The sequence below is a fragment of the Lepisosteus oculatus genome, chromosome 7 (genome assembly GCF_040954835.1).
Source record: "Lepisosteus oculatus isolate fLepOcu1 chromosome 7, fLepOcu1.hap2, whole genome shotgun sequence".
Classification (NCBI taxonomy): domain Eukaryota; kingdom Metazoa; phylum Chordata; class Actinopteri; order Semionotiformes; family Lepisosteidae; genus Lepisosteus; species Lepisosteus oculatus.
In genome coordinates this window covers 2094162-2122058 of record NC_090702.1, presented here as the reverse complement: position 1 = coordinate 2122058, position 27897 = coordinate 2094162, and the positions used below count along the sequence as shown (strand labels likewise).

Genomic DNA, 27897 nt, shown 5'->3' with positions numbered 1-27897 from the left:
ACAGTGGGAGCTGCAATGATCACATTATAATGTGTGAACTACAGTTTACAGCAGCGGGGTTCCAGTCCTGGTGCTGGTGACCCACACACACACACACACACCTGCTGGTTTCTGGTCCAGTCCAGCCCTCAGCAACACCATCAAACCCTTCACTGACTTAACCATGATAAGAGCGCAGGTCACACAGCAATGTTTTGCAATGATTCTCCTGCAGGGTGTGGATGTTGTGCAGGTTGCGCAGCACGCAGATTAAATTAAATTGCACAGACCAGACAGTGGGAGCTGCAATGATCACATTATAATGTGTGAACTACAGTTTACAGCAGGGGGTTCCCAGTCCTGGTGCTGGTGATCCCCACACACACACACACCTGCTGGTTTCTGGTCCAGTCCAGCCCTCAGCTACACCATCAAACCCTTCGCTGACTTAACCCTCGTCTGATTCATTTGAGCTGTTTGTTCCCCAGCTCTTCCACTGGTTTCGTGCTCCAACCTGTTGACCTTGCAAGTGGTATAAAATCCCCAGCTTGTGCCTAGAAACAGGATGCAGGCGTTCCAACGGAGAAACTTCGGAGACGGGGGGGTTGGTCAGCTCCCAAAGGGCGGGAGGGAGTGAAAACCAGTAGGTGTGTGTGTGTGGGGGGCGGGTTCACTAGGACCAGGACTGGGAACCAGTGCTGTATTGGGCTGCGTTGGGCCAATGCACAGCTCTCGCCTCACGCCTCCCCCCTCCTCAAGACCGCAGGCAGGTGTTGGGGGGCACCCCACCCCCACTCCACCACCAGACAAAGTCTGAACCGACTTCCTCTCCGCCCTGAACAACCGCAGCAAAGCAGCGATGAACCTGTCCCATCACTCGCCCCTCTGTTGTCGTTTTTTTTTTATTATTCTCTTGGGGTACGACTTTGCAAACGAAGCCCGTGCACCTCCCGGGGGGAAAGGACCCCCCCCCAAAAAAAATGGAAGATGCATTTTCTGAGGTTGGCGTTCTGATCGCGGGAACAGTCTCCTGGTCCCCAGGGAATGAAACCAGGGGGGGTTGCACGAGCTTGTAAGGGGTCTTGGTGAACCCCAGCATCCTGAGAAGTCTTCGGGTGGGGGCGCAACGATGTCTCCGATGCCGAGCGGTGCGCTGGGATCGCTGCCGCGGCTCCGTAGTAAGACCCAGCGGGACCCAAGGGAAGGGACGAGGGAGGAAGTGCTCTTTCCACCCGTAGGGCGTCCCTGCTCAGACCAATCACCACCACGGGGCTCGTGTGTTTCTCTCTCCTTTATTTCTGCCGTTACAGTCGCCGCCGCCCCTCAGCTGACGAACTCGCTGCTGAGCTGCAGCTGAAACCCCTCCAGGTGCTCCTTCAGCCTCTCCTTCAGGTCCACGCCGGCGCCGGCGCCCCGCCCCTCCGGGGCCTCGCCCTGGCACCCGGGCCGCGGCCCCGCCCCCCCGCCCCGCGGCCGCCCCGCCGCCCTGCCCGCCCCGGGCCCCTCGGGGGGCGATCCCACCGCCGCCACCACGACCGCCCCCCCCTCCCCGGGGTCGCCCTGCGCGTCCGGGAACAGGAGCAGCCTCCCGTCCTGGCCCTCCCACACCCAGTAGATCCCGCCCCCCTCCTGCTCCTGGGGCGGCTCTGGCGGCGGCGGAGGGGGCGGGGCCAGCGGCTCCGGGGGCGGGACTTCCTGCCGCGCCCTTCCTGTCTCCGGCGCTTTCGGGGCCTCCCTCCCCCCGGGCTGGGCCGCGCCCCGGGCCCCCGCCGCCCCCTCGAGCTCGGCCTCCTCGCCGGCGCAGTAGTAGTAGTAGCAGCACTCTTCCTCCCCGGCCCTTCCCTCGCCGTGGGGCTGCCCTCCTCCTCCTCCTCCCTCGCCCCCCGTGAGCCGGAAACCCTCCTCTCCCAGTCTAACCCCTCCCTCTCCCAGCCTGCACTGCAGCTCTGCGCCGGCCGCCCCCTCCTCCTCCTCCTCCTCCTCCTCCGGCCCGCAGTAGTAATACCACTCCTCCTCCTCCTCCCTCGCCCCCTCCCCCTCCCCCTCCCCCGCCCCGGGGATGGGCTGGGCGGGCCCCCCCCGGCCCCGGCCCCTCAGGAGCAGCAGGGCGGCGGCCAGCCGGTGCCGGAGACGGCTCTCCCGGCGGCGGCAGGCGGACAGTTGGCGCTGGGCCTTCTCCAGGGCCTCGGCCGCCGCCTCCGCCCTCCGCCGCCACAGCAGCGGGCAGCCCAGGGCGTAGCTGTGCTCGCGGGCCAGGTAGTGGCCCGGCGGGGGGGGCAGGCGCCGCATGAACTGGGACGGGGAGGGGGGCCGGGCTGGGGGGGAGACGGGCGGCGGCGGCGGCGGGGGCGAAGAGGGGGCGCTGGGGACGGGCTGGGAGCTCGCCCTGCCGGTCCGGGGGTCCCTCTCTGCGCCCCACTCCTCCCTCTCGGGCTCAGGGGTCACGTGGGGGAGCGTGGGGCCGGCGCTGGGCGTGGCCTCCGGCGAGCTGGCCCCGCCTCCCACGGCACCCCGGGCCCCCTCTCCTCCAATGGGAGCCCCGCCGCCCTCGGCCCCCTGCGCCGCGATTGGCTGCCGCGTGGCTCCTGGCTCCGCCTCCTCGGCGCTGGGGCGCAGCTGGGCGGGGCCCCTCTTCCGCCTGGGGGACACAGAGGAGGGAGAGACGGGCTGTCACACACACACACACACACACACGCGCCGAGGCCCGGTCCACTCGGGGGCGGATCTGGCCTCTTACCGGGGCTGCGGGTCCGGCGTGTGGCGGCGCCCCCTGGTGATGGACTCGAAGAGGGTGGGGACGGAGTCCTCCTTCAGCCTGCGGTACCCGCTGGGGGACAGAGGGAGACAGTGCAGACAGGCTTCAGGACATTGACAATCCCGGGGTGTCTCTCGACAAGAGTAGGGGTGTTACCCCAGTGTCCTGGCCAAATTTCCCCCCTGGCCTTTACCCCTCATGGCCTCCTAATAACCCCCCTGTCTGAACTGGCTCCATCCCTCTGCTCTCCTCCCCACTGAGAGCTGGTGTGTGTGAGAGGACTGGAGCATCATCCAGGTGGGGCTGCACACTGGTGGGGGTAGTGGGATTCCCCCTGACCTGGGAAGAGCTCGGAGTGGAGGGTCCAGAGAAGTGGTATATAAGTGTAAGCAATAATAATTAATCATAAATTAGTGGAATTTACTTTACAGGATTGTACAAAGAACAGGGTGCCTGACATTGGGCCAAAAAAAGAACTAGGCTTCCAGATCTGGAGTAGGTCTGGGGTGTTGAGGGGCCTGGCCCTTAACACTGCCAAACCTTTTACCAGGTGGCAGGAGGGCTGGGCGGGGTCCTCCACAGTGCTGGAGGCTCTGTGTGTGCAGCTGCTGGCGTTCTTGGCGTTTCCTGCCCGTCTGCGTGTGTGGGGGACCCCCCCCCCCCCCCGCGGGCGACAGCGGCCGCCGGGGCCCCCTGACCTGACTCCCGCCAGCTCGAAGCACTCCGCCCGGAAGTGTTTGGAGCAGAAGTAGATGAAGTGGCTCTGGGGGTCCCACAGCCCCCGGCCCTGAGGGTCCGTGCGCCGGGAGTTGGCGATCCACAGGGAGCGGCGCGGGTTCCCTCGCTTGGGCAGCCTGGCGGGACAAGAACGCGCGGGGGGTTAGCGGAAGTCAGGGTCACACGCCGGAGTCAGGGTCACGCACGAGAGTGAGGGTCACGCGCAGGAGTGAGGGTCACACACTGGAGTCGGGGTCACGCACCGGAGTGAGGGTCACGCGCGGGAGTCGGGGTCACGCGCGGGAGTCGGGGTCACGCGCGGGAGTCGGGGTCACGCGCGGGAGTCGGGGTCACGCGCGGGAGTGAGGGTCACGCGCGGGAGTGAGGGTCACGCGCAGAAGTCGGGGTCACTCGTGGGAGTGAGGGTCACGCACCGGAGTCGGGGTCACGCACGGGAGTCGGGGTCACACACGGGAGTGAGGGTCACGCACTGGAATCAGGGTCACACACAGGAGTTGGGGAGAGGACTGGAGCATCATCCAGGTGGGGCCGCACACTGGTGGGGGTAGTGGGATTCCCCCTGACCTGGGAAGAGCTCGGAGTGGAGGGTCCAGACAGGGGCTGTATTAGTGTGAGGGTGATTATTATTATACAGTAATGGACTCTCTTATTGTGGTATAATAAAGTACACTGTTGTACTGGAGTACCAGTCATGGCCTCCTAATAACCCCCCTCTCTGAACTGGCTCCATCCCTCTGCTCTCCTCCCCACTGAGAGCTGGTGTGTGTGAGAGGACTGGAGCATCATCCAGGTGGGGCTGCACACTGGTGCACACTGGATTCCCCCTGACCTGGGAAGAGCTCGGTAAGGCTAATTGATTATTTATAAGAGTGCAACGTGCAGACCGACAGGCTGTGTCACCAGTGGAGCGTGCCGCGGTGCAGTGTGAATGTGTGTGTGTGGGGCCTGGACACCAGTGGCTGAGGAAGAGCTGTGACCAGGGTGACTCACCGGTGGAAGGTGATACCGGCGCTCCGGGTGTCTCTAGTGTCCCGAGACTTGCAGCCAGTGGCAGAGCAGTGTCTGGGCATCCTACCAGGAACAGAGAGAGGGGTTAATACAGACACACTGACTGGACACTCCAGTACATTAACACTGCACTGAGAGAGAGAGGGGTTCATACAGACACACTGACTGGACACTCCAGTACATTAACACTGCACTGAGAGAGAGAGGGGGGTTAATACAGACACACTGACTGGACACTCCAGTACATTAACACTGCACTGAGAGAGAGGGGTTCATACAGACACACTGACTGGACACTCCAGTACATTAACACTGCACTGAGAGAGAGAGGGGTTCATACACACACACTGACTGGACACTCCAGTACATTAACACTGCACTGAGAGAGAGAGGGGTTCATACAGACACACTGACTGGACACTCCAGTACATTAACACTGCACTGAGAGAGAGAGGGGTTCATACAGACACACTGACTGGACACTCCAGTACACTAACACTGCACTGAGAGAGAGACAGAGGGGTTCATACAGACACACTGACTGGACACTCCAGTACATTAACACTGCACTGAGAGAGAGAGAGGGGTTCATACAGACACACTGACTGGACACTCCAGTACATTAACACTGCACTGAGAGAGAGAGGGGTTCATACAGACACACTGACTGGACACTCCAGTACACTAACACTGCACTGAGAGAGAGGGGGGTTCATACAGACACACTGACTGGACACTCCAGTACATTAACACTGCACTGAGAGAGAGAGGGGTTCATACAGACACACTGACTGGACACTCCAGTACATTAACACTGCACTGAGAGAGAGGGGGGTTCATACAGACACACTGACCGGACACTCCACTGCACTGAGAGAGAGAGGGGTTCATACAGACACACTGACTGGACACTCCAGTACATTAACACTGCACTGAGAGAGAGAGGGGTTCATACAAACACACTGACTGGACACTCCAGTACATTAACACTGCACTGAGAGAGAGAGGGGTTAATACAGACACACTGACTGGACACTCCAGTACATTAACACTGCACTGAGAGAGAGGGGGGTTCATACAGACACACTGACTGGACACTCCAGTACATTAACACTGCACTGAGAGAGAGAGGGGTTCATACAGACACACTGACTAACTGGAGACCACTGTACATTAACACTGCACTGAGAGAGAGGGGGGTTCATACAGACACACTGACTGGACACTCCACTGCACTGAGAGAGAGAGGGGTTCATACAGACACACTGACTGGACACTCCAGTACATTAACACTGCACTGAGAGAGAGAAAGGGGTTCATACAGACACACTGACTGGACACTCCAGTACATTAACACTGCACTGAGAGAGAGAGGGGGGTTAATACAGACACACTGACTGGACACTCCAGTACATTAACACTGCACTGAGAGAGAGAGGGGTTCATACAGACACACTGACTGGACACTCCAGTACATTAACACTGCACTGAGAGAGAGAGGGGGGTTAATACAGACACACTGACTGGACACTCCAGTACATTAACACTGCACTGAGAGAGAGAGGGGGGTTCATACAGACACACTGACTAACTGGAGACCACTGTACGTTAACACTGAACTTGGAGATATATTATTTCTACTGTCTCTTCTCCACACACCCGTAGAAACACCTGTAGATTTTGTTTACAACGGCTTCCCTCTTATTATCGTACACCCCACTGGTTATTTGCGAGTTAATGCGCCGAATGTCAAGTCGGGAGAGGAGTGAAGCGCGACTGTCGCCCCCTAGCGTCCGTCCCGTGTCACGACGCCCCTGCCGTCTCCTCGCTACGTCACTGTGGCGAACCCCGTCTGCGCCTCTCCCGCTATCTCTCGCCTTTTCTTTACCTTACGATTCGTCTGTCACCCCTCGAGTTATGAGGGGCCTTTATTTCAGCAGCCCCTCCACTCCAGTCTGTGCTGTAAGCAGGGTTTTGTTTTCTTTAGGCGATGTTTTAGAAATATCCGTCGTTATAGTACCGCCGCCTGCCCCGCCTGAACCCGTGCGTGTCGACCCGGTGGTGGCGGCGTTTACCGCGTCACTGCAAGGCAGTTGCGCGGCGAGGCCCGCGGTCCGAGGACGTTTTTTTGGTGCAGAAATTGATTATATTCACTCACCTCTCGGGGACCCGACCTCACGAAGATGGCCGCCGTCTCCTTCCTCTCTGCTGTCCCTGCGCAGGAAGTAGGGCCCACCCCCCTCTCTGACGTATCAGACCACGCATGGCCAATCAGAGCCGAGTTCGCGTGTGAGTGACAGCCCGGCCCACCTATGGCGGAGCCCCCGTTTCCACATGTAACCCTAATTCTTGGAAACTGGGGTTTCATTCCGAGTTCAACTTTCTCCATCGGCTTTTCACGCAAGAAGGCAAAACAAGCAGGGGGGGAAGGGGGGAGGGTGAAATATATTTTCCTACTGAAACTGCTAAAATTAAATCTCACTCATAAGCTCTGGAAAAGATGCATTCTTGTTAAAAATAATAATAATAATCAACTTTATTTTATAGGGCTTCTCAAAGCGCTTTACAGAATGACAACAGCAGCAACAACAATTAAAAAGAAACAAAAAACACACAAGATAAACATGATGAGAATACACAGAGGAGACCATAGACAGTGGTACTAAATACAGCAGGAGCAGAGGGGTGAGTTTTGAGTCTGGATTTGAAGGAGTTTAGGGAAGGCGACCTGTCTGCAGATTTTTTGTTTGATGTTAATTGTATTTGTGTTGCTTTGGCAACACTGATTTCACTCACTGGCCATGCCAATGAAGCAGCTTGAATTGAACTGAGATTGATTCTCTGATACCCCTGGGGAATGAGTTCCAGACCTCTGGGGCGCAGCAGGAGAAGGCCCTGGCACCCCTAGAGTGTAGACGGGCTCGGGGGGGACAGACAGGAGACCAGAATCAGAGGAGCGAGGTGGGGAGCAGGGCGATAGTAGCTCAGACAGGTACTGAGGCGCCAGGCCAAGCAGAGCCCTACAGGTGAGCAGGAGGACTTTCAAGTCAAAATGAAACCTGACAGGAAGCCAGTGCAGGGACTCCAGGACAGGAGTAATGTGATCACTGGCGCTAGACCTGCTCAGGATTCTGTCTGCCGGATTTTGGACATACCTTCACGTTGTTCACTGTGGATTTAGAAACCCCAGCGAGCAGAGCTTTACGGTAGTCTGGAGAAGACAAGTGTGTAGGGGGTAACCGCAGCAGTTTTTAGGACTTCTGGTACAACAGCAGTGCTCAAGGATTCCTTTATTATATTGGGGACAAAGGGACAGAGAGAAAAAATAAACAGTACTTTAAACTGTAGTTAACAGACCCTCAGAGGAGCAACAGAACATGACAGAAGTTGGTGATCCTTTACGTAGAAAAATTATATAGGAACAAGTAATAGGTTTATTCCATGCTGAAGAAAAGAAGAAAGAGAACACAACGTTTCGGCCGTGGAGCCTTCTTCAGGTGTGAGAGAGACAGGGCAGTAGCTGTCTCTCTCACACCTGAAGAAGGCTCCACGGCCGAAACGTTGTGTTCTCTTTCTTCTTTTTTTCAGCAGGGAATAAACCTATTACTTGTTCCTTTGCAGCCTACGCATGCTGACGCAGCTACCCACCTGAAAAATTATATATATATACATGAGATGTCAGAAACGTTGAGTTACAACATATTCAGTTAAAAAGAAGTTCGGAACTTGGTTTTTCAAAGGCCGTGGAGGACGGATAGTGACAGTTCTAGGAGAATCAACGTCTTCATGAGGAACGGCTCTTACTTTGATAAGACTGCTGGACTACGCGTAGGAGCAAGCAGAATGTGGTTCGTTACTGGAAAGTCAGAGCGAAAGGAGAGTCCTATCTGGTGTAAGATAGATATTGGTGGGGAAGAAAAGGACAGAACTTTAAGGGATGGGATTTAGAAATCACTGCTGTCAGACCAAAAGCGACAGAGTCTGAGTAAATTAAGAATACCGCCTTTAAACGAGGTGAAAGATGGTACAGACTAGCACGACCGCCTGGGATATCGGCGATCGTCACGCAATGCCTGGCGTGCCCCGGATGCTGCATTTCTCTCAACCTTTTAGAACGGCCGCCATTTTGGCTCCGGAGCCAGGAGTCCGGGGGAACGTCTACAATGTCGGTTCATAGAGCCAAGATGCCGGAAGCAGGAAGCCCAGTTTCACCGATCGTGAACGGGAGGCGGAGTTCCTAGTCGTGGCGTGATAAAAACACGGCAGGGCTGAGATGCAGAGAGAGCGATCGAGACCAGAGTCACGACGGCGAGCAGGGAGTCTCCGGTCTATGACACGGACCCCTAATCCCTGTTTATAAAACATCGTTTGAAATAATCTGTGCGGATGAGAAATTTGTACAAAATCACCGAGTCCGTCCGTCCGTTCCCCTCCCTCCGAGCCGCTCAGCCCCGGAGCCGGCAGCGTAAACAGTGTGAAGTGTTAATCGCGGACTAATTGTCAATTAGCGAGAGATTATTAACAAGAGAAATTAGTTTAAGGTTGCAAAGACAGAAGAAAAGGAGTTTTTTTTTCTGGCTTCATTTTTAATTGAACTGCAGCGCCAGCTGAGCCTGAAACCTTGCAGACGTCTCTTCTCGTAAGTATTATTATTATTATTATTATTATTATTATTATTATTATTATTATTATTATTATTATTATTATTATTATTATTATTATTTATTGAGAGGCTACACGCATGCAAGCGAGCTATTCAAACAACACATTTTGTCTAGTAATGCTAGTAGTTTGAGCAATTTCCTAAGCATTTCCGTCGTTATTTTGTTAAATTCGCAGTCACATTCAATACCTAATTTTCTTCAGTTCCGAAATTCGTGACCGAGTCGAATCAATTTAGCCCGGGTTTGGTTTCCCTCTGTAATCTCTGTGTTACTTCGACTTGTGTCAAGATGTATGAGGAGAGCAAATCTCGTCCTGTATCTTACATTGCACAGCAGTCTGATCCACTCTTGTCTTTACAGTGCTGTCAGTGAGAGTCCTGGTGCACAGCAGTCTGATCCACTCCTGTCTTTACAGTGCTGTCAGTCAGACTCCCAGTGCACAGCAGTCTGATCCACTCCTGTCTTTACAGTGCTGTCAGTCAGACTCCCAGTGCACAGCAGTCTGATCCACTCCTGTCTTTACAGTGCTGTCAGTGAGAGTCCCGGTGCACAGCAGTCTGATCCACTCCTGTCTTTACAGTGCTGTCAGTGAGAGTCCTGGTGCACAGCAGTCTGATCCACTCCTGTCTTTACAGTGCTGTCAGTGAGACTCCCGGTGCACAGCAGTCTGATCCACTCCTGTCTTTACAGTGCTGTCAGTCAGACTCCCAGTGCACAGCAGTCTGATCCACTCCTGTCTTTACAGTGCTGTCAGTGAGAGTCCCAGTGCACAGCAGTCTGATCCACTCCTGTCTTTACAGTGCTGTCAGTGAGAGTCCCGGTGCACAGCAGTCTGATCCACTCCTGTCTTTACAGTGCTGTCAGTCAGACTCCCAGTGCACAGCAGTCTGATCCACTCCTGTCTTTACAGTGGTATTGGTTTCATTAAAATTCCAGGAGTGGGTCAGACTGCTGTGCACTGGGAGTCTGCTGTGTTTCTCGCTGTGTTGATGACCAAGTTCATCAGCTATGGCCGTGACATTTCTTAAAAATGTAGACTGAAGTTGGTGGTCTGATGGGAATAACCATCATACTGCAGAGTTAGTGTTAACTGTATACATTTGTACTGTGTGTATAGCCAGATGAATGCTTTCTAATTATTGTTGTTCAGACACCACTTTAACTCTGGACCTGTATAAATTAGTATGCTCTAGGTAGGTCAAGATTAATATACAATCAAATAACAGTATACAGAGAGCACACAGAGGCACTAGTGGAAACTGTGTGGAAAAGCATGGAAACCGAGAACAGAAGACTCTTCTTTACACAAAGGGTGGTGGGGGTGGGGAACAAGCTGCCCCGCTGTGTTGTTGAAGCCGATACCCTGGCTTCTCTCCAGACACAGCTGGGTGAGCTCCTCCAGTCAGGACAGGAGGCTCTTCTGTACACAGAGGGTGGTGGGGGTGTGGAACAAGCCGCCCAGCCCTGTGGTTGAAGCCGATACCCTGGCTTCTCTCCAGACCCAGCTGGGTGAGCTCCTCCAGCCAGGACAGGAGGCTCTTCTTTACACAGAGGGGGGTGGGGGGGTGGAACTAGCTGCCCAGCCCTGTGGATGAAGCCGAGACCCTGGCTTCTCTCTCTGAGGTTAGAAGCCAGGTGTGCCTTTGACCAGAAGGATGGGTCTGACCGCCAAATCGCTGCTGACTGATGGGCTTTGGGCCGCTGTGGTTCTGCGACTGCTCGTCAGCCGACACCGTTCTCCTGCTGATGCAGAGTCTGACGTGATCTTCCAGGCGACGGCTTGTTGATGTTCTCACAGTGCTGTCAATCACCGGGGTGCCTTGACGCTTTTAATTGATCTGCTTGGTCGTTGGGTGATTTGCTTACTGGCACTCAATCCTCCGATTCACAAGTACCCCACAGCGACTGCGGTGTCCCCCACAACTTCGGCATTCAGAAACCTTTACCGTCTCTACTCAGTGTGTTTCCAAACACCTCTAAATAGCCGTGCCCCCCCTGCAGCTCCCAGCTGACAAACCCCACTGGAGCCAAGCAGGTGTGAGCCTGGCCAGTACCTGGAGGGGAGACTCCTGGGAAAGCTGAGGCTGCTGCTGGGAGAGGTGTGAGTGGGGGCCAGCAGGGGGCGCTCACCCTGCGGTCTGTGTGGGTCCTCATGCCCCAGTATAGTGACGGGGACACTAGACTGTAAACAGGCGCCGTCCTTCAGATGAGAGTTTCTGAAAACCGAGGTCCTGACTCTCTGTGGTCATTAACAATCCCAGGGCGTCTCTCTAAAAGAGTTGGGGTGTTACCCCAGTGTCCTGGCCAAATTTCCCCCCCTGGCCTTTACCCCTCATGGCCTCCTAATAACCCCCCTCTCTGAACTGGCTCCATCCCTCTGCTCTCCTCCCCACTGAGAGCTGGTGTGTGGGAGAGGACTGGAGCATCATCCAGGTGGGGCTGCACACTGGTGGCGGTAGTGGGATTCCCCCTGACCTGGGAAGAGCTCTGAGTGGAGGGTCCAGAGAAGCGCTATATTACTGTTAGGATGATTATTATTAATAGGTTAGTTTATGACACCCCCACTGTCTTACACAGTCACAGAACTAGTTTGTATTCCTTTTTCAAGGGTTAGATTGGTTATGTTTTTCAACTAAAAGACTGGATTACAGGGTAGCTGTGAAACTGAGAAATTGTTCCAGTGTTGATAGCAATTACAAAACCCGCTGTACTGAAAGCAAATTTAAATGCATAACCTACATGAAAATAGCGATCTCTGGACTGCAGGGTTACAATATGACACAGACTGGACCAGCGATCTCTGGACTGTAGGGTTACAATATGACACAGCCCAGACTGGACCAGCGATCTCTGGACTGTAGGGGTACAGACTGACCCAGACTGGACCAGTGATCTCTGGACTGTAGGGTTACAATATGACCCAGACTGGACCAGTGATCTCTGGACTGTAGGGTTACAATATGACCCAGACTGGACCAGCGATCTCTGGACTGTAGGGTTATAGTCTGACCCAGACTGGACCAGTGATCTCTGGACTGTAGGGTTACAATATGACTCAGACTGGACCAGCGATCTCTGGACTGTAGGGTTACAATATGACCCAGACTGGACCAGCGATCTCTGGACTGTAGGGGTACAATATGACCCAGACTGGACCAGTGATCTCTGGACTGTAGGCTTACAATATGACCCAGACTGGACCAGTGATCTCTGGACTGTAGGGTTACAACATGACCCAGACTGGACCAGTGATCTCTGGACTGTAGGCTTACAACATGACCCAGACTGGACCAGTGATCTCTGGACTGTAGGGGTACACTATGATACAGTATGCAGTGAATACATTAACAGGTATTAATGTTCATGTTCCCATATAAATACTGTATAACCTGACACACCAAACACATTAATAGTTTTCAGTAGACTCAGATACTTGCCATGTGTAGTGAAATATGTTCATTCAGGCACAATCTGTTTCTATTTATGTGTGTATGAGGCCACTTTTTATCAGTATTTACTGTATATTTTGCACACAATGTTTCTCAGTGATCATTTGCTCATACAAACAAACAGGATGTGTTTTTTAATATCACAAATATTTCAGAAAAGATTGTTGTCTGTATGGCAGGTATTTATAGTTCTGTCTATAGAAGTATACATACAAATATTTTATATATTATGTTCTCATGCATGTTTATATATACTCTCGGATGTAGTTATATTTGGAATGTGGTTATAATGTGTTTTGCATTAAACCCCTCTCTCTCTCTCAGTGCAGTGTTAATGTACTGGAGTGTCCAGTCAGTGTGTCTGTATGAACCCCCCTCTCTCTCTCAGTTCAGTGTTACTGTACTGGAGTGTCCAGTCAGTGTGTGTGTATGAACCCCTCTCTCTCTCAGTGCAGTGTTAATGTACTGGAGTGTCCAGTCAGTGTGTCTGTATGAACCCCTCTCTCTCTCTCAGTGCAGTGTTAATGTACTGGAGTGTCCAGTCAGTGTGTCTGTATGAACCCCTCTCTCTCTCAGTGCAGTGTTAATGTACTGGAGTGTCCAGTCAGTGTGTCTGTATGAACCCCTCTCTCTCTCAGTGCAGTGTTAATGTACTGGAGTGTCCAGTCAGTGTGTGTATTAACCCCTCTCTCTCTCAGTGCAGTGTTAATGTACTGGAGTGTCCAGTCAGTGTGTCTGTATTAACCCCTCTCTCTCTCAGTGCAGTGTTAATGTACTGGAGTGTCCAGTCAGTGTGTCTGTATTAACTCCCCTCTCTCTCAGTGCAGTGTTAATGTACTGGAGTGTCCAGTCAGTGTGTCTGTATGAACCCCTCTCTCTCTCAGTGCAGTGTTAATGTACTGGAGTGTCCAGTCAGTGTGTCTGTATGAACCCCTCTCTCTCTCAGTGCAGTGTTAATGTACTGGAGTGTCCAGTCAGTGTGTGTATTAACCCCTCTCTCTCTCAGTGCAGTGTTAATGTACTGGAGTGTCCAGTCAGTGTGTGTGTATGAACCCCTCTCTCTCTCAGTGCAGTGTTAATGTACTGGAGTGTCCAGTCAGTGTGTCTGTATGAACCCCTCTCTCTCTCAGTGCAGTGTTAATGTACTGGAGTGTCCAGTCAGTGTGTCTGTATGAACCCCCCTCTCTCTCAGTGCAGTGTTAATGTACTGGAGTGTCCAGTCAGTGTGTCTGTATTAACCCCTCTCTCTCAGTGCAGTGTTAATGTACTGGAGTGTCCAGTCAGTGTGTCTCTATGAACCCCTCTCTCTCTCAGCGCAGTGTTAATGTACTGGAGTGTCCAGTCAGTGTGTCTGTATGAACCCCTCTCTCTCTCAGTGCAGTGTTAATGTACTGGAGTGTCCAGTCAGTGTGTCTGTATTAACCCCTCTCTCTCTCTCTCTCTCTCTCTGCTCAGGAAGGGAGAGAGGAGCTCTGCTCATGCGGGCCTGACGAGGGGGGGACGATCCACAGCAGAGCGGAGGTCGTCTCCTGCCCCCCTCCTGGCCGCGTGCTGAGGTCGGTCCGAGAGAGAGACAGAGAGACAGCCCCCCTCGTCCCTCCCCCCCCGGCCATGTCCTCCTCCACCTCCTCCTCCTCCTCCTCCTCCTCCTCCTCCTCGGCGCCCCCGGAGACGGTGCACTACATCCACCTGCAGAACTCCAGCCAGGCGGTGCTGGAGGCCCTGCGCTCCCAGCGGCGGGAGGGCCTGTTCTGCGACGTGACCGTGCGCATCCACGACGCCTCCCTGCGGGCCCATGCCTGCGTGCTGGCCGCCGGCAGCCCCTTCTTCCAGGACAAGCTGCTGCTGGGCCACTCGGAGATCGCCGTGCCCCCCCTGGTGCCGGCCGAGGCCGTGCGCCAGCTGGTGGACTTCCTGTACAGCGGCTCGCTGGTGGTGCTGCAGTCGCAGGCCCTCTGCATCCTCACGGCCGCCAGCATCCTGCAGATCAAGACGGTCATCGACGAGTGCACGCAGATCATCTCGCAGAAGAGGGCCGGCGCCGCCGCCGCCGCCGCCGCCGCCCCCTGCTCTTCCTCCTCCTCCTCCTCTTCCTCGGCCGCCGGGCCGCCTAAACACGAGGCCGCCGCCGGAGGAGGAGGAGGAGGAGGAGGGGGGGCGGCGATGAAGAGGGGCGTGGGCGGGTACCAGGCGGCGTTCGCCGGATTCGGGTTGGTGGTGGGCGGCGGCGGGGGGGGCGTCCCGGGTCACGCTGCGGACCCCGCCCTGGGCCCGACCCCCAGCCCTGTGGCCATGATCTCGCTGGCCGACATGGGCGGCGGAGGAGGAGGAGGAGGAGGAGGGATTGGACCCGGGCCGGCCCTGCTCAAGCCCAGCCCGGCCTGCGCCAGCGACGTGCGCTACAAGCTGAGGGACCTGCTGGCCCAGGCCGCCAACAGCGGCGGGACCGCCAACGGGCTGGGCGGGCCGCCGGTGGGCCTGGAGCGGCCCTACGGGGACGCCCCGCTGGGCCCCGATGACGCGCTGGACAGGGAGGGGGAGCGGGACAGGGGGGACCGGGCGGCGGGCGCGCTGGCGCCCCCCAGTGCCGGCAGCAGCCACAGCCGCAAGCAGAGGCAGCCGGTCCGACTGCAGGTGAGAGGGGGAGGGGGGGAGGAGGGAGAATGTTAGAGACGGGCTCACTGTCTGTTCCTCGGGCTGGGACAGGAGATCACACACTGTATTATTATTATTGAGAGACAGGCTCACTGTCTGTTCCTCAGGCTGGGACAGGAGATCACACACTGTATTATTATTACTGAGAGACAGGCTCACTGTCTGTTCCTCAGGCTGGGACAGGAGATCACACACTGTATTATTATTACTGAGAGACAGGCTCACTGTCTGTTCCTCGGGCTGGGACAGGAGATCACACACTGTATTATTATTATTGAGAGACAGGCTCACTGTCTGTTCCTCGGGCTGGAACAGGAGATCACACACTGTATTATTATTATTGAGAGACAGGCTCACTGTTCCTCAGGCTGGGACAGGAGATCACACACTGTATTATTATTGAGAGACAGGTTCACTGTCTGTTCCTCAGGCTGGGACAGGAGATCACACACTGTATTATTATTATTGAGAGACAGGCTCACTGTCTGTTCCTCAGGCTGGGACAGGAGATCACACACTGTATTATTATTATTGAGAGACAGGCTCACTGTCTGTTCCTCAGGCTGGGACAGGAGATCACACACTGTATTATTATTATTGAGAGACAGGCTCACTGTCTGTTCCTCAGGCTGGGACAGGAGATCACACACTGTATTATTATTATTGAGAGACAGGCTCACTGTTCCTCAGGCGGGGACAGGAGATCACACACTGTATTATTATTATTGAGAGACAGGCTCACTGTTCCTCAGGCTGGGACAGGAGATCGCACACTGTATTATTATTATTGAGAGACAGGCTCACTGTCTGTTCCTCAGGCTGGGACAGGAGATCACACACTGTATTATTATTATTGAGAGACAGGCTCACTGTCTGTTCCTCAGGCTGGGACAGGAGATCACACACTGTATTATTATTATTGAGAGACAGGCTCACTGTCTGTTCCTCAGGCTGGGACAGGAGATCACACACTGTATTATTATTATTATTGAGAGACGGGCTCACTGTTCCTCAGGCTGGGACAGGAGATCACACACTGTATTATTATTATTGAGAGACAGGCTCGCTGTCTGTTCCTCAGGCTGGGACAGGAGATCACACACTGTATTATTATTACTGAGAGACAGGCTCACTGTCTGTTCCTCGGGCTGGGACAGGAGATCACACACTGTATTATTATTATTGAGAGACAGGCTCACTGTCTGTTCCTCAGGCTGGGACAGGAGATCACACACTGTATTATTATTAATGAGAGACAGGCTCACTGTTCCTCAGGCGGGGACAGGAGATCACACACTGTATTATTATTATTGAGAGACAGGCTCACTGTTCCTCAGGCTGGGACAGGAGATCGCACACTGTATTATTATTATTGAGAGACAGGCTCACTGTCTGTTCCTCAGGCTGGGACAGGAGATCACACACTGTATTATTATTATTGAGAGACAGGCTCGCTGTCTGTTCCTCAGGTTGGGACAGGAGATCGCACACTGTATTATTATTATTGAGAGACAGGCTCACTGTCTGTTCCTCAGGCTGGGACAGGAGATCGCACACTGTATTATTATTATTATTGAGAGATAGGCTCACTGTCTGTTCCTCAGGCTGGGACAGGAGATCACACACTGTATTATTATTATTGAGAGACAGGCTCACTGTCTGTTCCTCAGGCTGGGACAGGCGATCACACACTGTATTATTATTATTGAGAGACAGGCTCACTGTTCCTCAGGCTGTGACAGGAGATCACACACTGTATTATTATTATTGAGAGACAGGCTCACTGTCTGTTCCTCGGGCTGGGACAGGAGATCACACACTGTATTATTATTATTGAGAGACAGGCTCACTGTCTGTTCCTCAGGCTGGGACAGGAGATCACACACTGTATTATTATTAATGAGAGACAGGCTCACTGTTCCTCAGGCGGGGACAGGAGATCACACACTGTATTATTATTATTGAGAGACAGGCTCACTGTTCCTCAGGCTGGGACAGGAGATCGCACACTGTATTATTATTATTGAGAGACAGGCTCACTGTCTGTTCCTCAGGCTGGGACAGGAGATCACACACTGTATTATTATTATTGGGAGACAGGCTCACTGTCTGTTCCTCAGGCTGGGACAGGAGATCACACACTGTATTATTATTACTGAGAGACAGGCTCACTGTCTGTTCCTCAGGCTGGGACAGGAGATCACACACTGTATTATTATTACTGAGAGACAGGCTCACTGTCTGTTCCTCAGGCTGGGACAGGAGATCAATTCAATTCAATTCAATTCAAGGTGCTTTATTAGCATGACCGATGGGTACAATCAGTGTTGCCAAAGCAAATAAAAATAATAAAATTAACATAGAACAAAACAAAAAATAGAAGTAAAATAAAATCTACAGACATGTTACAGACATTTACAACAAAGACATATTATATAATATTGACATACTGTAGGCAGCTGGAGCATTATTGGGAGACGGACTCACTGTTCCTCAGGCTGTGACAGGAGATCACATACTGGGCTGCCAGATCAACTGAGTTCCCTCCTCCCTCTCCCAGTAGGATTGGGACCTGTTGTGGTTTTGGCAGGTGTGGGAACTCTGGGATTAGATTTCTGAATTTCGGGAAGAATGTTTCTCTAATCCCAGAGTATCTGTCACAGTGCAGTAGGAAGTGCACCTCTGTCTCTATTTCTCCCTGCTGGCAGTGGGAGCACAGCCTGTCCTCTCTGGGCAGCCAGGTCTGCCTGTGTCGCCCAGTTTCTATGGCCAGGTTGTGGTCACTGAGCCTGTACTTCGTCAGGGTCTGTTTCTGTTTGTTATTTTTTATTTTGGTCAAATATTCAGCTAGTGTGTATTGTCTGTTTAAGGTTCTGTAGCATTCCAGTTTATGTTGTGTTTGTGTGTGTGTGTCCCAGTGTGTGAGATATTGCTGTTTGATCTGTGCTGTGATGTGGTTGAGTCTGGGTTGTGGTGCTCTAGCAGTGCTGTCCTGAGGCTGGTTAGTGTTGGTGTGGCTCAGGTCGGTGAGCCTCAGGACCAGCTGGCTCAGGGGGCTCTGTTTTGGGCTCAGCTCTTGGCTCAGCAGGGCTTTGTGGTGGTAGGAATTTTGGTCGCTGTTTTTTAGGTATAGCCAATACTTTAATATTCTTTTCTGTATGTTTATCAATAGTGGGTACTGGCCTAATTCGGCCCTGCACCCGTTGTTAGGAGTTTTTCTCTGCACACGGAGGATGATTCTACAGATCTCCATGTGCAGAGTTTCTGTGGGGTGTTTGTCCCATTGGGTGTAATCCTGGTCTGTGAGGGGACCCCAAACTTCACTGCCGTATAGGGCAATGGGTTGGATTACACTTTCAAATATTTGGAGCCAGATTCTTGTTGGTGGGTTGATGTTGAAGAGCCTCCTTCTTATTGCGTAGAAAGCCCTGAGTGCCTTCTCCCTCAGTGCCTTCACTGCCAGGTCAAAACTCCCGGAAGAGCTGATGGTGAGACCGAGATATGTGTAGCTGGATGTGTGCTCCAATGTGTTGTTGTTCAGTGTGAATTTGTACCTGTTTCCCTGAGGTCTGGCTTTCTTCTGGAAAACCATAACTCTGGTCTTGTCCAGATTGACTGTCAGTGCCCAGGTCTGACAGTACTGCTCCAGCAGTGCCAGGTTCTGCTGCAGCCCCTGTTCTGTGGGCGACAGCAGGACCAGGTCATCTGCGTAGAGCAGGAACTTGATTTCTGTGTCGTGTAGTGTAAGACCAGGAGCTGCAGACTGCTCCAACATTCCTGCTAATTCATTGATATAGATATTGAACAGTGTTGGGCTCAGGCTGCAGCCCTGTCTCACCCCGCGGCCTTGGGTGAAGAATTTAGTCCTTTTGTTTCCAATTTTCACTGCACATTTGCTCTCTGAATACATTGATTTAATGATGTCGTACACTTTGCCCCCTATGCCACTTTGGAGTAGTTTATAAAACAATCTCTCATGCCAAATCGAGTCAAATGCTTTTTGAAATCGACAAAGCAGGCAAAAATTTTTCCTTTGTGTTTTTGGTGGACGTGTTTGTCTATCAGTGTGTGTAGGGTGTAAATGTGATCAGATGTGCGGTGATCTGGCAAGAAGCCAATCTGACTTTTACTCAGGACATTGTGTTCGGTAAGGAAGGCCAGTATTCGTGTATTTAGGATACTGCAGAACACCTTCCCCAGGTTACTGTTCACACAGATGCCCCGGTAGTTGTTGGGATCGAGTTTATCTCCACTCTTATAGATGGGCGTGATCAGTCCTTGGTTCCAGGCCTCGGGGAAACATCCGGCTGTCATGATGAGATTGAGATCACACACTGTATTATTATTACTGAGAGACAGGCTCACTGTCTGTTCCTCAGGCTGGGACAGGAGATCACACACTGTATTATTATTATTGAGAGACAGGCTCACTGTCTGTTCCTCAGGCTGGGACAGGAGATCACACACTGTATTATTATTATTGAGAGACAGGCTCACTGTCTGTTCCTCAGGCTGGGACAGGAGATCACACACTGTATTATTATTATTGAGAGACAGGCTCACTGTCTGTTCCTCAGGCTGGGACAGGAGATCACACACTGTATTATTATTATTGAGAGACAGGCTCGCTGTCTGTTCCTCAGGCTGGGACAGGAGATCGCACACTGTATTATTATTATTGAGAGACAGGCTCACTGTTCCTCAGGCTGGGACAGGAGATCGCACACTGTATTATTATTATTGAGAGACAGGCTCACTGTCTGTTCCTCAGGCTGGGACAGGAGATCACACACTGTATTATTATTATTGAGAGACAGGCTCACTGTCTGTTCCTCAGGCTGGGACAGGAGATCGCACACTGTATTATTATTATTGAGAGACAGGCTCACTGTCTGTTCCTCAGGCTGGGACAGGAGATCACACACTGTATTATTATTATTGAGAGACAGACTCACTGTTCCTCAGGCTGGGACAGGAGATCACACACTGTATTATGAGTTCCCTACTTCCTCTACCAGTAGGACTGGAACCCATTGTGATTCTGGCAGTTGTGGGAACTCTGGGATTAGATTTAAGAAAGAATGTTTATCTAATCCCAGAATATTTGTCTCAGTGCAGTAGGAAATGCACCTCTGTCTCTATTTCTCCCCACTGGCAGTGGGAGCACAGCCTGACCTCTCTGGGCAGCCAGGTCTACCTGTGTCCAGTGTGTGTGTCCAGACTGTGGTCACTGAGCCTGTCCTCTCTGGGCAGCCAGATCTGCCTGTGTCCAGTGTGTGTGTACAGGCTGTGGTCACTGAGCCTGTCCTCTCTGGGCAGCTAGATCTGCCTGTGTCGCCCAGTTTCTATGGCCAGGTGGTCACTGAGCCTGTCATTCATCGGGGTCTGTTTCTGTTTGCTGTTATTTATCTTGGTTAGATATTCAGCTAGTGTGTATTGTCTGTTTAGGATTCTGTAGCATTCCAGTATATGTTGTGTTTTTGTGTGTGTCCCAGTGTGTGAGGTGTTGCTGTTTGATCTGTGCTGTGATGTGGTGGAGTCTGAGTTGTGGTGCTCTAGCAGTGCTGTCCTGAGGCTGGTTGTGTGTTGTGTGTGTTGTGCTGTGATGTGGTGGAGTCTGGGTTGTGGTGCTCTAGCAGTGCTGTCCTGAGGCTGGTTGTGTATTGTGCTGTGATGTGGTGGAGTCTGAGTTGTGGTGCTCTAGCAGTGCTGTCCTGAGGCTGGTTGTGTGTTGTGTGTGTTGTGCTGTGATGTGGTGGAGTCTGGGTTGTGGTGCTCTAGCAGTGCTGTCCTGAGGCTGGTTGTGTGTTGTGTGTGTTGTGCTGTGATGTGGTGGAGTCTGGGTTGTGGTGCTCTAGCAGTGCTGTCCTGAGGCTGGTTGTGTGTTGTGTGTGTTGTGCTGTGATGTGGTGGAGTCTGGGTTGTGGTGCTCTAGCAGTGCTGTCCTGAGGCTGGTTGTGTGTTGTGTGTGTTGTGCTGTGATGTGGTGGAGTCTGGGTTGTGGTGCTCTAGCAGTGCTGTCCTGAGGCTGGTTGTGTGTTGTGTGTGTTGTGCTGTGATGTGGTGGAGTCTGGGTTGTGGTGCTCTAGCAGTGCTGTCCTGAGGCTGGTTGTGTGTTGTGTGTATTGTGCTGTGATGTGGTGGAGTCTGGGTTGTGGTGCTCTAGCAGTGCTGTCCTGAGGCTGGTTGTGTGTTGTGTGTGTTGTGCTGTGATGTGGTGGAGTCAGGGTTGTGGTGCTCTAGCAGTGCTGTCCTGAGGCTGGTTGTGTGTTGTGTGTGTTGTGCTGTGATGTGGTGGAGTCTGGGTTGTGGTGCTCTAGCAGTGCTGTCCTGAGGCTGGTTAGTGTCGGTGTGGCTCAGGTCGGTGAGCCTCAGGACCAGCTGGCTCAGGGGGCTCTGTCTGGGGCTCAGCTCTTGGCTCAGCAGGGCTTTGTGGTGGTAGGAGTTTTGGTCGCTGTTTTTTTAGGTGTAACCAATACTTTAACTTTATCTCTCAATTCAGTTCAATTCAAGGTGCTTTATTGGCATGACCAATTAGTAAAATCACTGTTGCCAAAGCAAATAAAATACAATTAACAGAACTCTCTCTGTGTCTCTCTCTCACTCTCTCTCAGGTTGTGGGGGGAGAAGACATCCCCCCCCTGTCTCTGGTCGTGAAGGATGAAGGAGAAGGGAAGACAGAAGAGGGAGTGTTTGGGATAGAGGGAGGAGAGACAGGAGGAGAGACGAATGAAGACTCCATCGCAGCTTATAATCAGGTAAGAATTAACCCCCCTGTCTCTCAGTGCAGTGTTAATGTACTGGAGTGTCCAGTCAGTGTGTCTGTATTAACCCCTCTCTCTCAGTGCAGTGTTAATGTACTGGAGTGTCCAGTCAGTGTGTCTGTATGAACCCCTCTCTCTCTCAGTGCAGTGTTAATGTACTGGAGTGTCCAGTCAGTGTGTGTGTATGAACCCCTCTCTCTCTCAGTGCAGTGTTAATGTACTGGAGTGTCCAGTCAGTGTGTCTGTATGAACCCCTCTCTCTCTCAGTGCAGTGTTAATGTACTGGAGTGTCCAGTCAGTGTGTGTGTATGAACCCCTCTCTCTCTCAGTGCAGTGTTCATGTACTGGAGTGTCCAGTCAGGGTGTCTGTATTAACCCCTCTCTCTCTCTCTCTCAGACAGAGGGCTATTTTGAAGAAGGGGGGGTGTTCGCTGATAGTTTCCTGCCCAGCTGGCAGGGGGGGTCGGAGGGTGAGCCAGATTTCCCTGCTCCGTCGCCGGACCTCTCCTTCTCCACAAGGGGGCGCCACAGCAAGCCCGGGCCCCCCTCCCCCCACAGCGTGAACAGCCAGGTGAGTGCTGTCAGTGACGGCAGAGAGAGGAGACCACTGACTCTTGAAGACAGTCCCACACAAGACAGTCCCACACAAGACAATCCTACACACGACATCCGTCTTCTGAACACTTGACCCAGTACAGGGTCACAGGAGAGCCGGAGCCTGTCCCAGAAAGCAACAGGAGCAAGGCATGTGATTGGACAGGACACCAGTCCATCACAGGACACACACACACTCACACCAGGGCCAGTCCATCACAGGACACACACACACACACACACACACACACACACACCAGGGCCAGTCCATCACAGGACACACACACACTCACACCAGGGCCAGTCCATCACAGGACACACACACACACACACACACACACACACACACACACACACACACACACCAGGGCCAGTCCATCACAGGACACACACACACACTCACACCAGGGCCAGTCCATCACAGGACACACACACTCACACCAGGGCCAGTCCATCACAGGACACACACACACATAAACACACACTCACACACTCACACCAGGGCCCGTTTTCCCCGAAACCAGTTACCCCAGCAGTGTGGTTTTGGACTGTGGGAGCACCCACGTCTCCCACATAACAATAGGGAGAACGTGCAGACTCCACACAGACAGCACTCCAGGAACTGAACGCAGGGCCCCAGCGCTGTGAGGCAGCAATGCCGACCCCCTGGACCGCTGTGACACCCCTGAACCCAATGGATCCTGTTACACTTAGAGAAAATAACACTTGTTACAGGTTCAGGGATGCAGTATTATTTGCTCAGCCCTTCCTGGGTTTTGGGAAAACGCACTTCTGCACAGGATATGGTTGAAGCCGTGTTGTTAGGTACACACCTGAAAGCAAGGTGGGTGCTGTCTAATTCCGTGCCAGGGGGTCAGACAGTCTCGTGACTGAACACACTGATTGGAAGTTAGCTTGCCTCTGCATCACTGAGCACAGCATTACAAGTGCGAGTATTTAAAAAAAAATAAAACTGGTTTATTATGCGACTATTAAATGGCGTGAAACTGCCTTTTGTATTTTTTTTTATTTTATGCACATTGCACAGTAAAATTATTGCTGCAGTGGATGTTTTATTACAAGGGTGGGTGCGCAGCTAGATGTGGGACGTTGTTACGTCACTGCCTTGATCTGTTTTTTTTTTCTTACGGCTGCTTTCCTGTCTCTGTGCATTAATAGGTCTTGTTCCAGTACCCTGTGAGCCAATCGCAGTCCACGCAAGCCTATTTTGTGGGCGGGCCCATGGTGATTGACACTTCCCAGCCGGGGGTGGAGCCAGGGCAGCCGACCCCGCCCACGGCCCCAACAACCCCCGCCCACCACATGCCAGCTACTTCCTCCTCGGGCCCCGCCTCTTCCTCCCAGAGCTCGGAGACGTCCTTTGACTGCACCCACTGTGGGAAGAGCCTGCGCTCCCGGAAGAACTACAGCAAGCACATGTTCATCCACTCTGGTACAGACACTCCGGCCACCCCCTCTGTCTCCTTCACAGGACTGTCCCCTGCAGCGGTTACCAGCCTCTTCGTCCCCCTGAGTGTCCAGTCAGTGTGTCTGTATGAACCCCTCTCTCTCTCAGTGCAGTGTTAATGTACTGGAGTGTCCAGTCAGTGTGTCTGTATGAACCCCTCTCTCTCTCAGTGCAGTGTTAATGTACTGGAGTGTCCAGTCAGTGTGTCTGTATGAACCCCCCTCTCTCTCTCAGTGCAGTGTTCATGTACTGGAGTGTCCAGTCAGTGTGTCTGTATGAACCCCCCTCTCTCTCAGTGCAGTGTTAATGTACTGGAGTGTCCAGTCAGTGTGTGTGTATTAACCCCTCTCTCTCTCAGTGCAGTGTTAATGTACTGGAGTGTCCAGTCAGTGTGTCTGTATGAACCCCTCTCTCTCTCAGTGCAGTGTTAATGTACTGGAGTGTCCAGTCAGTGTGTCTGTATGAACCCCTCTCTCTCTCAGTGCAGTGTTAATGTACTGGAGTGTCCAGTCAGTGTGTCTGTATGAACCCCTCTCTCTCTCAGTGCAGTGTTGATGTACTGGAGTGTCCAGTCAGTGTCTGTATGAACCCCTCTCTCTCTCAGTGCAGCGTTAATGTACTGGAGTGTCCAGTTAGTGTGTCTGTATGAACCCCTCTCTCTCTCAGTGCAGTGTTAATATACTGGAGTGTCCAGTCAGTGTGTCTGTATGAACCCCTCTCTCTCTCAGTGCAGTGTTAATGTACTGGAGTGTCCAGTCAGTGTGTCTGTATGAACCCCTCTCTCTCTCAGTGCAGTGTTCATGTACTGGAGTGTCCAGTCAGTGTGTCTGTATTAACCCCTCTCTCTCTCTCTCTCAGTGCAGTGTTAATGTACTGGAGTGTCCAGTCAGTGTCTGTATGAACCCCTCTCTCTCAGTGCAGTGTTAATGTACTGGAGTGTCCAGTCAGTGTGTGTGTATTAACCCCTCTCTCTCTCAGTGCAGTGTTAATGTACTGGAGTGTCCAGTCAGTGTGTCTGTATTAACCCCCCTCTCTCTCAGTGCAGTGTTAATGTACTGGAGTGTCCAGTCAGTGTGTGTGTATTAACCCCTCTCTCTCTCAGTGCAGTGTTAATGTACTGGAGTGTCCAGTCAGTGTGTCTGTATGAACCCCTCTCTCTCTCAGTGCAGTGTTAATGTACTGGAGTGTCCAGTCAGTGTGTCTGTATGAACCCCTCTCCCTCTCAGTGCAGTGTTAATGTACTGGAGTGTCCAGTCAGTGTGTCTGTATGAACCCCTCTCTCTCTCAGTGCAGTGTTAATGTACTGAAGTGTCCAGTCAGTGTGTGTGTATTAACCCCTCTCTCTCTCAGTGTAGTGTTAATGTACTGGAGTGTCCAGTCAGTGTGTCTGTATTAACCCCTCTCTCTCTCAGTGTTACAGTACTGTGTTCCTCTCTCTCAGGCCAGAAGCCCCACCAGTGCAGTATCTGCTGGAGGTCCTTCTCCCTGCGTGACTACCTGCTCAAGCACATGGTCGTGCACACGGGGGTCCGGGCCTTCCAGTGCAGCGTCTGCGCCAAGCGCTTCACGCAGAAGAGCTCCCTGAACGTGCACATGCGCACCCACCGCGCCGAGCGCAGCTTCTCCTGCGCCGTGTGCCAGCGCAGCTTCACCCATCGCACGCTGCTGGAGAGGCACGCCGCCACGCACGCGCAGCCCGGCCCCGCCCCCGGCAACGCCCCCGGCAACGCGCTCGGAGCCAGTAACATGGGCGGGGTGCAGAGCGACAGCACAGAGGGGGGCCGGGTATAGAGAGACAGGGGAGAGAGACAGGGGAGAGAGATAGGAGAGAGACAGGGGAGAGAGGGGAGAGAGATGGGGGAGAGAGGGGAGAGAGATGGGGGAGAGAGGGGAGAGAGATGGGGGAGAGACAGGGGAGAGATAGGAGAGACAGGGGAGAGACAGGAGAAAGAGGGGAGAGAGAGAGAGAGGGGAGAGAGAGAGAGGGGAGAGAGAGAGAGGGGAGAGAGAGAGAGGGGAGAGAGAGAGAGAGACAGGGGAGAGAGGGGAGAGAGAGAGAGAGACAGGGGAGAGAGGGGAGAGAAAGAGACAGGAGAGAGAGGGGAGAGAGAGAGACAGGCGAGAGAGACAGGGGAGAGAGAGAGACAGGAGAGAGAGGGGAGAGAGAGAGACAGGAGAGAGAGAGAGGGGAGAGAGACAGGGGAGAGAGACAGGGGAGAGAGGGGAGAGGGAGAGACAGGGGAGAGAGGGGAGAGAGAGAGACAGGGGAGAGAGATAGGAGAGACAGGGGAGAGAGAGAGAGACAGGGGAGAGAGATAGGAGAGACAGGGGAGAGAGAGAGACAGGAGAGACAGGGGAGAGAGAGAGATAGGAGAGACAGGGGAGAGAGAGAGACAGGAGAGACAGGGGAGAGAGAGAGACAGGAGAGACAGGGGAGAGAGAGAGACAGGAGAGACAGGGGAGAGAGAGAGGAGAGAGAGAGACAGGGGAGAGAGGGGAGAGAGAGAGACAGGGGAGAGAGGGGAGAGAGAGAGACAGGAGAGAGAGGGGAGAGACGGGGAGAGAGAGAGACAGGGGAGAGACGGGGGAGAGAGAGAGGGGAAAGAGGGGAGAGAGAGCGAGACGAGAGAGAGAGACAGGAGAGAGGGGAGAGGAGGAGAGAGAGACGAGAGAGTGAGACAGGGAGGCGAGACGAGTTAGGGGAAGAGAGAGGAGGGGGGGATGAGAGAGGAAAAGACAGTGGAGAGTCAGAAGGAGGAGAGGGAGAGGAGACAGAGGAGCGAGAAGAAGGAGAGGGGAGAGAGAGAGAGACCCTTTCAACAGCGAGCTCCAAACACCTGCGCCGTTCTCACACTGTACAGGAAGCGAAACTGCTGCTTCTTCCTCTCCAGCACCAGAGACGGGAGGGGAGAGGACAGGGTGACTTTAAAAACAACAACAACACTCCTGCCGCGGGCAGAGAAGATCCTGGGCTGTGTCCGCTGTCTTCTGTCCTCTCCACGACTGGGGTCACGGTACCCCCATTCCCTCCTCTCTCTGTAACCCCTCCTGACTGACCCCCGGTCACTGTGCTGGGCCTGTCCCACTCTCCGACCACTCCTCTGGGCAGGACCGGGCCCTGGTGTGTCCTCTCCTCCTGAACTCCCGTCCACATGCAGACTGTCTCTGCCCTCATGTCTGTGACCATTTCCGTCATCAAACTGAATAAAGCAGGCGCTGTCCGCACCCCCCCCAGCTCTGCGTCTGTCCTGATGTCCACTCTGCTGTACTTCCTCACAGCCCAGTCTGAGACTTCACCTTGAAATTACACTGGGAGGGAAATATTCAGGTCACAGCTGTGGGACAGCTGGTTCTGGTCCGGTCTCGTTACACCAGGAGGACAGCTGGTCCAGTGGTTCAGGTCCGGTCTCTTTACACCAGGAGGACAGCTGGTCCAGTGGTTCAGGTCCGGTCTCGTTAGACCAGGAGGACAGCTGGTCCGGTGGTTCAGGTCCGGTCTCGTTACACCAGGAGGACAGCTGGTCCTGTGGTTCTGGTCCGGTCTCGTTACACCAGGAGGACAGCTGGTCCAGTGGTTCTGGTCCGGTCTCGTTAGACCAGGAGGACAGCTGGTCCGGTGGTTCTGGTCCAGTCTCGTTACACCAGGAGGACAGCTGGTCCGGTGGATCAGGTCCGGTCTCGTTAGACCAGGAGGACAGCTGGTCCGGTGGTTCTGGTCCAGTCTCGTTACACCAGGAGGACAGCTGGTCCTGTAGTTCTGGTCCAGTCTCGTTACACCAGGAGACAGCTGGTCTGGTGGATCAGGTCCAGTCTCGTTACACCA

At 53.3% G+C, this 27897-nt stretch overlaps 2 protein-coding genes across 4 annotated transcripts; one reads left to right on the top strand and one right to left on the bottom strand.

The window, feature by feature from the left end:
- Nucleotides 1-108: 108 nt before the first annotated feature.
- thap7 (THAP domain containing 7) lies at nucleotides 109-6727 on the bottom strand. Of its 3 annotated transcripts, none has more exons than XM_069191882.1 (5): nucleotides 6369-6609; nucleotides 4463-4543; nucleotides 3433-3588; nucleotides 2717-2806; nucleotides 121-2617 (listed from the first exon to the last, which is right to left on the bottom strand). In XM_069191882.1, exons 2-5 carry the CDS (start codon nucleotides 4540-4542, stop codon nucleotides 1303-1305), a joined length of 1641 nt encoding a protein of 546 aa, XP_069047983.1. In that variant the 5' UTR covers nucleotide 4543; nucleotides 6369-6609; the 3' UTR covers nucleotides 121-1302. The 3 variants fall into 3 exon arrangements, with proteins under 3 accessions (XP_069047984.1, XP_069047983.1, XP_069047982.1); XM_069191881.1 differs by lacking the exon at nucleotides 6369-6609 and adding an exon at nucleotides 6639-6727 and having other exon boundaries at nucleotides 122-2617; XM_069191883.1 differs by lacking the exons at nucleotides 3433-3588; nucleotides 6369-6609 and adding an exon at nucleotides 6639-6727 and having other exon boundaries at nucleotides 109-2617.
- A 223-nt stretch (nucleotides 6728-6950) lies between these two features.
- zbtb45 (zinc finger and BTB domain containing 45) lies at nucleotides 6951-27307 on the top strand. Its single transcript, XM_069191822.1, has 7 exons — nucleotides 6951-7165; nucleotides 8594-9119; nucleotides 14049-15227; nucleotides 21863-22006; nucleotides 22410-22583; nucleotides 23786-24059; nucleotides 25516-27307. Exons 3-7 carry the CDS (start codon nucleotides 14205-14207, stop codon nucleotides 25863-25865), a joined length of 1965 nt encoding a protein of 654 aa, XP_069047923.1. The 5' UTR covers nucleotides 6951-7165; nucleotides 8594-9119; nucleotides 14049-14204; the 3' UTR covers nucleotides 25866-27307.
- Nucleotides 27308-27897: the final 590 nt, after the last annotated feature.

Coding starts and splice junctions, on each gene's coding strand:
- thap7 (XM_069191881.1), bottom strand. CDS start 4,542: ATGCCCAGACACTGCTCTGCCACTGGCTGCAAGTCTCGGGACACTAGA. Junction 3,589..4,462: donor GCCGGTATCACCTTCCACCG/GTGAGTCACCCT, acceptor TTGTCCCGCCAG/GCTGCCCAAGCGAGGGAACC. Junction 2,807..3,432: donor TTCGAGCTGGCGGGAGTCAG/GTCAGGGGGCCC, acceptor TCTGTCCCCCAG/CGGGTACCGCAGGCTGAAGG.
- zbtb45 (XM_069191822.1), top strand. CDS start 14,205: ATGTCCTCCTCCACCTCCTCCTCCTCCTCCTCCTCCTCCTCCTCCTCG. Junction 15,228..21,862: donor GGCAGCCGGTCCGACTGCAG/GTGAGAGGGGGA, acceptor ACTCTCTCTCAG/GTTGTGGGGGGAGAAGACAT. Junction 24,060..25,515: donor GCACATGTTCATCCACTCTG/GTACAGACACTC, acceptor CCTCTCTCTCAG/GCCAGAAGCCCCACCAGTGC.